Source organism: Chiloscyllium punctatum, chromosome 3 (assembly GCF_047496795.1).
Source record: "Chiloscyllium punctatum isolate Juve2018m chromosome 3, sChiPun1.3, whole genome shotgun sequence".
Lineage (NCBI taxonomy): Eukaryota > Metazoa > Chordata > Chondrichthyes > Orectolobiformes > Hemiscylliidae > Chiloscyllium > Chiloscyllium punctatum.
Genome location: NC_092741.1, coordinates 8014731 through 8027326, shown reverse-complemented (window position 1 = coordinate 8027326; position 12596 = coordinate 8014731). Strand labels below are relative to the sequence as shown.

Below are 12596 nucleotides of genomic sequence, written 5' to 3'. Positions count from 1 at the left end.
TTAGGGTGGGATTGGCCGTGTCCCTAGTGTTCAGGGGTGTGTATGTTAGGGTGGGATTTGCCGTGCCCCTAGTGTTCAGGGGTGTGTAGGTTAGTGTGGGATTGGCCGTGCCCCTAGTGTTCAGGGGTGTGTAGGTTAGGGTGGGATTGGCCGTACCCCTAGTGTTCAGGGGTGTGTAGGTTAGGGTGGGATTGGCCGTGTCCCTAGTGTTCAGGGGTGTGTAGGTTAGGGTGGGATTGGCCGTGTCCCTAGTGTTCAGGGGTGTGTAGGTTAGGGTGGGATTGGCCGTGTCCCTAGTGTTCAGGGGTGTGTAGGTTAGGGTGGGATTGGCCGTGCGCCTAGTGTTCAGGGGTGTGTAGGTTAGGGTGGGATTGGCCGTGCCCCTAGTGTTCAGGGGTGTGTAGGTTAGGGTGGGATTGGCCGTGCCCCTAGTGTTCAGTGGTGTGTAGGTTAGGGTGGGATTGGCCGTGTCCCGAGTGTTCAGGGGTGTGTAGGTTAGGGTGGGATTGGCCGTGCCCCTAGTGTTCAGTGGTGTGTAGGTTAGGGTGGGATAGGCCGTGTCCCGAGTGTTCAGGGGTGTGTAGGTTAGGGTCGGATTGGCCGTGCCCCTAGTGTTCAGTGGTGTGTAGGTTAGGGTGTGATTGGCCGTGCCCCTAGTGTTCAGGGGTGTGTAGGTTAGGGTGGATTGGCCGTGTCCCTAGTGTTCAGGGGTGTGTAGGTTAGGGTGGGATTGGCCGTGTCCCTAGTGTTCAGGGGCGTGTAGGTTAGGGTGGGATTGGCCGAGTCCCTAGTGTTCAGGGGTGTGTAGGATAGGGTGGGATTGGCCGAGTCCCTAGTGTTCAGGGGTGTGTAGGTTAGGGTGGGATTTGCCGTGCCCCTCGTGTTCAGTGGTGTGTAGGTTAGGGTGGATTGGCCGTGTCCCTAGTGTTCAGGGGTGTGTAGGTTAGGGTGGGATTGGCCGTGTCCCTAGTGTTCAGGGGTGTGTAGGTTAGGGTGGGATTGGCCGTGCCCCTAGTGTTCAGGGGTGTGTAGGTTAGGGTGGGATTGGCCGTGTCCCTAGTGTTCAGGGGTGTGTAGGTTAGGGTGGGATTGTCCATGTCCCTAGTGTTCAGGGGTGTGTAGGTTAGGGTGGGATTGGCCGTGTCCCTCGTGTTCAGGGGTGTGTAGGTTAGGGTGGGATTGGCCATGTCCCTAGTGTTCAGGGGTGTGTAGGTTAGGGTGGGATTGGCCGTGCCCCTAGTGTTCAGGGGTGTGTAGGTTAGGGTGGGATTGGCCGTGTCCCTAGTGTTCAGGGGTGTGTAGGTTAGGATGGGATTGGCAGTGCCCCTAGTGTTCAGGGGTGTGTAGGTTAGGGTGGATTGGCCGTGTCCCTCGTGTTCAGGGGTGTGTAGGTTAGGGTGGGATTGGCCATGTCCCTAGTGTTCAGGAGTGTGTAGGTTAGGGTGGATTGGCCGTGTCCCTAGGCTTCAGGGGTGTGTAGGTTAGGGTGGGATTCGCCGTGTCCCTAGTGTTCAGGAGTGTGTAGGTTAGGGTGGGATTGGCCATGTCCCTAGTGTTCAGGGGTGGGGAGGTTAGGGTGGGATTGGCCGTGTCCCTAGTGTTCAGGGGTGTGTAGGTTAGGGTGGGATTGGTCGTATCCCTAGTGTTCAGGGGTGTGTAGGTTAGGGTGGGATATGCCGTGCCCCTAGTGTTCAGGGGTGTGTAGGTTAGGGTGGGATTGGCCGTGTCCCTCGTGTTCAGGGGTGTGTAGGTTAGGGTGGGATTGGCCGTGCCCCTAGTGTTCAGGGGTGTGGAGGTTAGGGTGGGATTGGCCGTGTCCCTAGTGTTCTGGGGTGTGTAGGTTAGGGTGGGATTGGCCATGTCCCTAGTGTTCAGGGGTGTGTAGGTTAGGGTGGGATTGGCCGTGCCCCTAGTGTTCAGGGGTGTGTAGGTTAGGGTGGGATTGGCCGTGTCCCCAGTGTTCAGGGGTGTGTAGGTTAGGGTGGGATTGGCCGTGTCCCTAGTGTTCAGGGGTGTGTAGGTTAGGGTGGGATTGGCCATGTCCCTAGTGTTCAGGGGTGTGTAGGTTAGGGTGGGATTGGCCGTGCCCCTAGTGTTCAGGGGAGTGTAGGTCAGGTTGGGATTGGCCGTGCCCCTAGTGTTCTGGGGTGTGTAGGTTAGGGTGGGATTGGCCATGTCCCTAGTGTTCAGGGGAGTGTCGGTTAGGGTGGGATTGGCCGTGCCCCTAGTGTTCAGGGGTGTGTAGGTCAGGGTGGGATTGGCCGTGCCCCTAGTGTTCAGGGGTGTGTAGGTCAGGGTGGGATTGGCCGTGTCCCGAGTGTTCAGGGGTGTGTAGGTTAGGGTGGGATTTGCCGTGTCCCTAGTGTTCAGGGGTGTGTAGGTTAGGGTGGGATTGGCCGTGTCCCTAGTGTTCAGGGGTGTGTAGGTTAGGGTGGGATTGGCCGTGCCCCTAGTGTTCAGGGCTGTGTAGGTTCGGGTGGGATTGGCCGTGCCCCTAGTGTTCAGGGGTGTGTAGGTTAGGGTGGGATTGGCCGTGTCCCTCGTGTTCAGGGGTGTGTAGGTTAGGGTGGGATTGGCCGTGCCCCTAGTGTTCAGGGGTGTGTAGGTTAGGGTGGGATTGGCCGTGCCCCTCGTGTTCAGGGGTGTGTAGGTTAGGGTGGGATTGGCCGTGCCCCTAGTGTTCAGGGGTTTGTAGGTTAGGGTGGGATTGGCCGTGCCCCTAGTGTTCAGGGGTGTGTAGGTTAGGGTGGGATTGGCCGTGCCCCTAGTGTTCAGGGGTGTGTAGGTCAGGGTGGGATTGGCCGTGCCCCTAGTGTTCTGGGGTGTGTAGGTTAGGGTGGGATTGGCCGTGTCCCTCGTGTTCAGGGGAGTGTCGGTTAGGGTGGGATTGGCCGTGCCCCTAGTGTTCAGGGGTGTGTAGGTCAGGGTGGGATTGGCCGTGCCCCTAGTGTTCAGGGGTGTGCAGGTCAGGGTGGGATTGGCCGTGTCCCGAGTGTTCAGGGGTGTGTAGGTTAGGGTGGGATTTGCCGTGTCCATAGTGTTCAGGGGTGTGTAGGTTAGGGTGGGATTGGCCGTGTCCCTAGTGTTCAGTTGTGTGTAGGTTAGGGTGGGATTGGCCGTGCCCCTAGTGTTCAGGGGTGTGTAGGTTAGGGTGGGATTGGCCGTGTTCCTAGTATTCAGGGGTGTGTAGGTTAGGGTGGGTTTGGCCGTGTCCCTAGTGTTCAGGGGTGTGTAGGTTAGGGTGGGATTGGCCGTGTCCCTAGTGTTCAGGGGTGTGTAGGTTAGGGTGGGATTGGCCGTGCCCCTAGTGTTCAGGGATGTGTCGGTTAGGGTGGGATTGGCCGTGCCCCTAGTTTTCAGGGATGTGTCGGTTAGGGTGGGATTGGCCGTGCCCCTAGTGTTCAGGGGTGTGTAGGTTGGGTGGGAATGGCCGTGTCCCTAGTGTTCAGGGCTGTGTAGGTTCGGGTGGGAATGGCCGTGTCCCTAGTGTTCAGGGATGTGTCGGTTAGGGTGGGATTGGCCGTGCCCCTAGTGTTCAGGGGTGTGTAGGTTAGGGTGGGATTGGCCGTGCCCCTCGTGTTCAGGGGTGTGTAGGTTAGGGTGGGATTGGCCGTGCCCCTAGTGTTCAGGGGTGTGTAGGTTAGGGTGGGATTGGCCGTGCCCCTAGTGTTCAGGGGAGTGTCGGTTAGGGTGGGATTGGCCGTGCCCCTAGTGTTCAGGGGTGTGTAGGTTAGGGTGTGATTGGCCGTGTCCCTAGTGTTCAGGGGTGTGTAGGTTAGGGTGGGATTGGCCGTGCCCCTAGTGTTCTGGGGTGTGTAGGTTAGGGTGGGATTGGCCGTGTCCCTAGTGTTCAGGGGTGTGTAGGTTAGGGTGGGATTGGCCGTGTCCCTAGTGTTCAGCGGTGTGTAGGTTAGGGTGGATTGGCCGTGTCCCTAGTGTTCAGGGGTGTGTAGGTTAGGGTGGATTGGCCGTGTCCCTAGGGTTCAGGGGTGTGTAGGTTAGGATGGGATTGGCCGTGCCCCTAGTGTTCAGGGGTGTGTAGGTTAGGGTGGATTGGCCGTGTCCCTAGTGTTCAGGGGTGTGTAGGTTAGGGTGGATTCGCCGTGTCCCTAGTGTTCAGGGGTGTGTAGGTTAGGGTGGGATTGGCCGTGCCCCTAGTGTTCAGGGGTGTGTAGGTTAGGGTGGGATTGGCCGTGCCCCTAGTGTTCAGGGGTGTGTAGGTTAGGGTGGATTGGCCGTGTCCCTAGTGTTCAGGGGTGTGTAGGTTAGGGTGGGATTGGCCGTGCCCCTAGTGTTCAGGGGTGTGTAGGTTAGGGTGGATTGGCCATGTCCCTAGGGTTCAGGAGTGTGTAGGTTAGGGTGGGATTGGCCGTGTCCCTAGTGTTCAGGGGTGTGTAGGTTAGGGTCGGATTGGCCGTGTCCCTAGTGTTCAGGAGTGTGTAGGTTAGGGTGGGATTGGCCGAGTCCCTAGTGTTCAGGGGTGTGTAGGTTAGGGTGGGATTGGCCGTGTCCCTAGTGTTCAGGGGTGTGTAGGTTAGGGTGGATTGGCCGTGTCCCTAGTGTTCAGGGGTGTGTAGGTTAGGGTGGGATTGGCCGTGCCCCTAGTGTTCAGGGGTGTGTAGGTTAGGGTGGATTGGCCGTGTCCCTAGTGTTCAGGGGTGTGTAGGTTAGGGTGGATTGGCCGTGTCCCTAGTGTTCAGGGGTGTGTAGGTTAGGGTGGGATTGGCCGTGCCCCTAGTGTTCAGGGGTGTGTAGGTTAGGGTGGGATTGGCCGTGTCCCTAGTGTTCAGGGGTGTGTAGGTTAGGGTGGGATTGGCCGTGTCCCTAGTGTTCAGGGGTGTGTAGGTTAGGGTGGGATTGGCCGTGTCCCTAGTGTTCAGGGGTGTGTAGGTTAGGGTTGGATTGGCCGTGTCCCTAGTGTTCAGGGGTGTGTAGGTTAGGGTGGGATTGGCCGTGCCCCTAGTGTTCAGTGGTGTGTAGGTTAGGGTGGGATTGGCCGTGTCCCTAGTGTTCAGGGGTGTGTAGGTTAGGGTGGGATAGGCCGTGTCCCGAGTGTTCAGGGGTGTGTAGGTTAGGGTCGGATTGGCCGTGCCCCTAGTGTTCAGTGGTGTGTAGGATCGGGTGGATTGGCCGTGTCCCTAGTGTTCGGGGGTGTGTAGGTTAGGGTGGGATTGGCCGTGTCCCTAGTGTTCAGGGGTGTGTAGGTTAGGGTGGGATTGGCCGAGTCCCTAGTGTTCAGGGGTGTGTAGGTTAGGGTGGGATTGGCCGTGTCCCTAGTGTTCAGGGGTGTGTAGGTTAGGGTGGGATTTGCCGTGCCCCTCGTGTTCAGGGGTGTGTAGGTTAGGGTGGGAATGGCCGTGTCCCTAGTGTTCAGGGGTGTGTAGGTTAGGGTGGGATTGGCCATGTCCCTAGTGTTCAGGGGTGTGTAGGTTAGGGTGGATTGGCCGTGCCCATAGTGTTCAGGGGTGTGTAGGTTAGGGTGGGATTGGCCGTGCCCCTAGTGTTCAGGGGTGTGTAGGTTAGGGTGGGATTGGCCGTGCCCCTAGTGTTCAGGGGTGTGTAGGTTAGGGTGGGATTGGCCGTGCCCCTAGTGTTCAGTGGTGTGTAGGTTAGGGTGGGATTGGCCGTGCCCCTAGTGTTCAGGAGTGTGTAGGTTAGGGTGGGATTGGCCGTGCCCCTAGTGTTCAGGGGTGTGTAGGTTAGGGTGGGATTGGCCGTGTCCCTCGTGTTCAGGGGTGTGTAGGTTAGGGTGGGATTGGCCGTGCCCCTAGTGTTCAGGGGTGTGTAGGTTAGTGTGGGATTGGCCGTGTCCCTAGTGTTCAGGGGTGTGTAGGTTAGGGTGGGATTGGCCGTGCCCCTAGTGTTCAGGGGTGTGTAGGTTAGGGTGGGATTGGCCGTGTCCCTAGTGTTCAGGGGTGTGTAGGTTAGGGTGGAATTGGCCATGTCCCTAGTGTTCAGGGGTGTGTAGGTTAGAGTGGGATTGGCCGTGCCCCTAGTGTTCAGGGGTGTGTAGGTCAGGGTGGGATTGGCCGTGCCCCTAGTGTTCTGGGGTGTGTAGGTTAGGGTGGGATTGGCCATGTCCCTAGTGTTCAGGGGAGTGCCGGTTAGGGTGGGATTGGCCGTGCCCCTAGTGTTCAGGGGTGTGTAGGTCAGGGTGGGATTGGCCGTGCCCCTAGTGTTGTGGGGTGTGTAGGTCAGGATGGGATTGGCCGTGTCCCTCGTGTTCAGGGGTGTGTTCGTTTGGGTGGGATTGGCCGTGTCCCTAGGGTTCAGGGGTGTGTAGGTTAGGGTGGGATTGGCCGTGTCCCTAGTGTTCAGGGGTGTGTAGGTTAGGGTGGGATTGGCCATGTCCCTAGTGTTCAGGGGTGTGTAGGTTAGGGTGGGATTGACCGTGTCCCTAGTGTTCAGGGGTGTGTAGGTTAGGGTGGGATTGGCCGTGCCCCTAGTCTTCTGGGGTATGTAGGTTAGGGTGGGATTGGCCATGTCCCTAGTGTTCAGGGGTGTGTAGGTTAGGGTGGGATTGGCCATGTCCCTAGTTTTCAGGGGTGTGTAGGTTAGGGTGGGATTGACCGTGTCCCTAGTGTTCAGGGGTGTGTAGGTTAGGGTGGGATTGGCCGTGTCCCTAGTGTTCAGGGGTGTGTAGGTTAGGGTGGGATTGGCCGTGTCCCTAGTGTTCAGGGATATGTAGGTTAGGGTGGGATTGGCCGTGCCCCTAGTGTTCGGGGGTGTGTAGGTCAGGGTGGGATTGGCCGTGCCCCTAGTGTTCAGGGGTGTGTACGTCAGGGTGGGATTGGCCGTGTCCCTAGTGTTCAGGGGTGTGTAGGTTAGGGTGGGATTGGCCGTGTCCCTAGTGTTCAGGGGTGTGTAGGTTAGGGTGGGAGTGGCCGTGTCCCTAGTGTTCAGGTGTGTGTAGGTTAGGGTGGGATTGGCCGTGTCCATAGTGTTCAGGGGTGTGTAGGTTAGGGTGGGATTGGCCGTGTCCCTAGTGTTCTGGGGTGTGTAGGTTAGGGTGGGATTGGCCGTGCCCCGAGTGTTCAGGGGTGTGTAGGTTAGGGTGGGATTGGCCGTGTCCCTAGTGTTCAGGGGTGTGTAGGTTAGGGTGGGATTGCCCGTGTCCCTAGTGTTCAGGGGTGTGTAGGTTAGGGTGGGATTGGCCGTGCCCCTGGTGTTCAGGGATGTGTCGGTTAGGGTGGGATTGGCCGTGTCCCTAGTGTTCAGGGATGTGTAGGTTAGGGTGGGATTGGCCGTGTCCCTAGTGTTCAGGGGTGTGTAGGTTAGGGTGGGATTGGCCGTGCCCCTAGTGTTCAGGGATGTGTCGGTTAGGGTGTGATTGGCCGTGTCCCTAGTGTTCAGGGATGTGTAGGTTAGGGTGGGATTGGCCGTGTCCCTAGTGTTCAGGGGTGTGTATGTTAGGGTGGGATTGGCCGTGTCCCTCGTGTTCAGGGGTGTGTAGGTTAGGGTGGATTGGCCGTGTCCCTAGGGTTCAGGGGTGTGTAGGTTAGGGTGGGATTGGCCATGTCCCTAGTGTTCAGGAGTGTGTAGGTTAGGGTGGGATTGGCCGTGTCCCTAGTGTTCAGGGGTGTGTAGGTTAGGGTGGGATTGGCCGTGTCCCTCGTGTTCAGGGGTGTGTAGGTTAGGGTGCATTGGCCGTGTCCCTAGTGTTCAGGGGTGTGTAGGTTCGGGTGGATTGGCAGTGCCCCTAGTGTTCAGGGGTGTGTAGGTTAGGGTGGATTGGCCGTGTCCCTAGTGTTCAGGGGTATGTAGGTTAGGGTGGGACTGGCCATGTCCCTAGTGTTCAGGGGTGTGTTGGTTAGGGTGGGATTGGCCGTGTCCCTAGTGTTCAGGGGTGTGTCGGTTCGGGTGGATTGGCCGTGTCCCTAGTGTTCAGGGGTGTGTTGGTTCGGGGTGGATTGGCCGTGTCCCTAGGGTTCAGGGGTGTGTAGGTTAGGGTGGATTGGCCGTGTCCCTAGTGTTCAGGGGTGTGTAGGTTAGGGTGGGATTGGCCGTGTCCCTAGGGTTCAGGGGTGTGTAGGTTAGGGTGGGATTGGCCGTGTCCCTAGTGTTCAGGGGTGTGTAGGTTAGGGTGGGATTTGCCGTGCCCCTAGTGTTCAGGGGTGTGTAGGTTAGGGTGGGATTGGCCGTGTCCCTAGTGTTCAGGGGTGTGTAGGTTAGGGTGGGATTGGCCGTGCCCCTAGTGTTCAGGGGTGTGTAGGTTAGGGTGGGATTGGCCGTGCCCCTAGTGTTCAGGGGTGTGTAGGTTAGGGTGGGATTGGCCGTGTCCCTTGTGTTCAGGGGTGTGTAGATTAGGGTGGGATTGGCCGTGCCCCTAGTGTTCAGGGGTGTGTAGGTTAGGGTGGGATTGGCCGTGTCCCTAGTGTTCAGGGGTGTGTAGGTTAGGGTGGGATTGGCCGTGCCCCTAGTGTTCAGGGGTGTGTAGGTTAGGGTGGGATTGGCCGTGTCCCTAGTGTTCAGGGGTGTGTAGGTTCGGGTGGGATTGGCCGTGTCCCTAGTGTTCAGGGGTGTGTAGGTTAGGGTGGGATTGGCCGTGCCCCTAGTGTTCAGGGGAGTGTAGGTTAGGGTGGGATTGGCCGTGCCCCTAGTGTTCAGGGGTGTGTAGGTTTGGGTCGGATTTTTCGTGTCATGCGTGCATGAGTGTGTGTGTGTTTGGTGTGTGTGTTTGTGAGGGTGTGTGAGTGTGTGTGTGTGTGTGAGTGTCTGTGTGATTGCGTGAGGGTGTGAGTGTGTGTGAGGTGTGAAGGTGAGTGTGTGTGGGGTGTGAGCGTATGTGAGTGTGAGGGTGTGAGTGTGAGTATGTGAGGGTGTGCGGGTGTGTGTGTGTGTGAGGGTGTGAGTGAGAGTGTGTGGGGTGTGAGGGTGAGGGTGTCAATGTGTGAGGGTGTCAATGTGTGAGGGTGTGGGTGTGAGTGTGTGAGGGTGTGAGTGTGAGTACGTGAGGGTGTGAGTGTGTGTGGGGTGTGACGGTGGGAGTGTGAGGGTGTGAGTGAGTGTATGAGGGTGTGTGAGTGTGTGAGGGTGTATGTGAGGCTGTGGGTGTGAGGGTGTGTGTGTGTGTGAGGGTGTGTGTGAGGGTGTGTGTGGGGTGTGAGTGTGAGTGTGTGGTGTGTGTATGAGTGTGTGTGTGAGTGTGTGTGGGGGGGTGTGTGAGTGTGTGTGCGGGGTAAGTGAGTGTGTGTGGTGTGTGTGAGTGTGTGTGTGAGTGTGTGTGGTGTGAGTGTGTGTGAGTGTGTGTGTGTGAGTGGGGGTGAGTGTGTGGTGGGTGTGAGTGTGTGTGGGGTGTGAGGGTGTGAGTGCGTGAGGGTGTGAGTGTGTGAGGGTGTGTGTGAGGGTGTGTGTGAGGGTGTGAATGTGGGGGGTGAGGGTGTGAGTGAGAGTGTGTGGGTGTGAGTGTGTGTGGGGTGTGAGGGTGAGGGTGTCAATGTGTGAGGGTGTGAGTGTGAGTGTGTGTGGGGTGTGAGGGTGAGGGTGTGAGTGTGTGGGGTGTGTGTGTGTGAGGGTGTGAGTGTGAGTGTGTGAGGCTGTGTGTGTGTGAGTGTGAGTGAGTGTATGTGGGTGTGTGAGTGTGTGAGGGTGTGTGTGAGGCTGTGGGTGTGAGGGTGTGTGTGCGTGTGTGGGGTGTGTGTGTATGGTGTGTGTTTGAGGGTGTGTGTGAGGGTGTGTGTTGGGTGTGAGTGTGTGGTGTGTGTGTGTGTGGTGTGTGGGTGGTGTGTGGTGTGTGTGGTGTGGTGTGTGGTGTGTGGGTGTGTGAGTGTGTGGCGTGTGTGTGTGTGGTGTGTGGGTGTGTGGTGTGTGAGTGTATGGTGTGTGGTGTGTGTGATGTGTGAGTGTGTGTGTGGTGTGTGAGTGTGTGGTGTGTGGTGTGTTGTGTGGTGTGTGGTGTGTATGTGGTGTGAGTGTGTGTGTGGTGTGTGAGTGTGTGGTGTGTGTGGTGTGTGGTGTGAGTGTGTGTGGTGTGTGTGGTGTGTGGTGTGTATGTGGTGTGAGTGTGTGTGTGGTGTGTGAGTGTGTGGTGTGTGTGGTGTGTGGTGTGAGTGTGTGTGGTGTGTGTGGTGTGTGGTGTGTGTGGTGTGTGTGGTGTGTTGTGTGGTGTGTGGTGTGTATGTGGTGTGTGTGGTGTGTGTGGTGTGTGGTATGTGTGGTGTGTGGTGTGTGAGTGTGTGTGGTGTGTGGTGTGTGTGTGGTGTGTGTGGTGTGTGTGGTGTGTGAGTGTGTGTGGTGTGTGTGTGGTATGTGTGGTGTGTGAGTGTGTGTGGTGTGTGAGTGTGTGTGGTGTGTGTGGTGTGTGGTGTGTGAGTGTGTGGTGTGTGTGGTTTGTGGTGTGTGGTGAATGAGTGTGTGGTGTGTGTGTGGTGTGTGTGGTGTGTGAGTGTGTGTGGTATGTGTGTGGTATGTGTGGTGTGTGAGTGTGTGTGGTGTGTGGTGTGTGTGGTGTGTGGTGAATGAGTGTGTGGTGTGTGTGTGGTGTGTGTGGTGTGTGAGTGTGTGTGGTGTGTGGTGTGTGTGTGGTGAGTGAGTGTGTGGTGTGTGTGTGGTGTGTGTGGTGTGTGGTGTGTGAGTGTGTGAGTGTGTGTGGTGTGTGGTGTGTGGTGTGTGTGTGGTGTGTGAGTGTGTGGTGTGTGTGTGGTATGTGTGGTGTGTGAGTGTGTGTGGTGTGTGTGTGGTATGTGTGTGGTGTGTGGTGTGTGAGTGTGTGTGGTGTGTGAGTGTGTGGAGTGTGTGTGGTGTGTGGTGTGTGAGTGTGTGTGAGTGTGTGGTATGTGTGGTGTGTGTGTGGTGTGTGGTGTGTGTGTGGTATGTGTGTGGTGTGTGTGTGGTATGTGTGGTGTGTGAGTGTGTGTGGTGTGTGTGTGGTATGTGTGTGGTGTGTGAGTGTGTGTGGTGTGTGAGTGTGTGTGTGGTATGTGTGTGGTGTGTGTGTGGTATGTGTGGTGTGTGAGTGTGTGTGGTGTGTGTGTGGTATGTGTGTGGTGTGTGAGTGTGTGTGGTGTGTGAGTGTGTGGTATGTGTGGTGTGTGTGTGGTGTGTGGTGTGTGAGTGTGTGTGGTGTGTGTGTGTGTGGTATGTGTGGTGTGTGTGTGGTGTGTGTGTGGTGTGTGGTGTGTGAGTGTGTGTGGTGTGTGTGTGGTGTGTGTGTGGTGTGTGGTGTGTGAGTGTGTGTGGTGTGTGAGTGTGTGGAGTGTGTGTGGTGTGTGGTGTGTGAGTGTGTGTGGTGTGTGTGTGGTGTGTGTGTGTATGAGTGTGTGTGGTGTGTGGTGTGGTGTGGTGTGTATGAGTGTGTGTGTGTGTGGGTGAGTGTGTGGGTGTGTGTATGAGTGTGTGGGTGAGTGTGTGTGGTGTGTATGAGTGTGTGGGTGTGTGAGCTGGGTGCCTACACTGACTGTGGGTCTGTGTCTGTCCCCCAGCTCCCCCCGTGCTCTCTCTCTCTGTCGCTGACGTATTGGTGGTGGACCCAGGAGCTGATGTAGAGATTGAGTGTCGTGTTGATGTGGGGGACCCTGTTCCCATTGTCTGGTGGACACACTCTCCAGGGCCGATGCCAACCAATGCCAGGACTGAAGGAGGCAAACTGTGGATCCGAGAGATCGGCACCCCACAGGCTGGATATTACAACTGCTCTGCTCGAAACGGTGTCGGCAACGAGGCCAAGAAATCGGTGGAAATCCGAGTGAGGGGTAAGTGAGAGAGTTATCCCACTCTCACACACACCAGGAACCGACTAACAGGATGACCGACTTACAACAAACACCCAGAGAGTGAAGACAGAGCCAGTCCCCAATTCCATCACACTGTTGTCCCCATCACACTGCTAATCCCCGTCACTCTGTTAATCCCCATCACACTGTTAATCCCCATCACTCTGTTAATCTCCATCACACTGTTAATCTCCATCACTCTGTTAATCCCCGTCACTCTGTTAATCCCCATCACACTGTTAATCCCCATCACTCTGTTAATCCCCATCACACTGCTAATCCCCGTCACTCTGTTAATCCCCATCACACTGTTAATCCCCATCACACTGTTAATCTCCATCACACTGTTAATCTCCATCACTCTGTTAATCCCCATCACACTGTTAATCCCCATCACTCTGTTAATCCCCGTCACTCTGTTAATCCCCATCAGACTGTTAATCCCCATCACACTGTTAATCCCCATCACACTGTTAATCTCCATCACACTGTTAATCTCCATCACTCTGTTAATCCCCATCACACTGTTAATCTCCATCACTCTGTTAATCCCCGTCACTCTGTTAATCCCCATCACTCTGTTAATCCCCATCACTCTGTTAATCCCCATCACACTGTTAATCTCCATCACACTGTTAATCCCCGTCACTCTGTTAATCCCCATCACACTGTTAATCTCCATCACACTGTTAATCCCCATCACTCTGTTAATCCCCGTCACTCTGTTAATCCTTATCACACTGTTAATCCCCGTCACTCTGTTAATCCCCGTCACTCTGTTAATCCCCATCAGACTGTTAATCCCCATCACACTGTTAATCCCCATCACACTGTTAATCTCCATCACACTGTTAATCTCCATCACTCTGTTAATCCCCATCACAC

General features: G+C 56.4%; 1 protein-coding gene across 1 annotated transcript in view; it reads left to right on the top strand.

Moving 5' to 3' along the window:
* The window catches only part of LOC140453915 (MAM domain-containing glycosylphosphatidylinositol anchor protein 1), a gene marked incomplete at its 5' end in the record, with an annotated part of 218563 nt that overhangs the window by 126326 nt on the left and 79641 nt on the right, over positions 1-12596 (top strand). The window contains one exon of the mRNA XM_072548772.1: positions 11421-11690. Coding sequence (XP_072404873.1) covers positions 11421-11690 — 270 coding nt within the window. The remainder of the gene's footprint in view (positions 1-11420; positions 11691-12596) is intronic.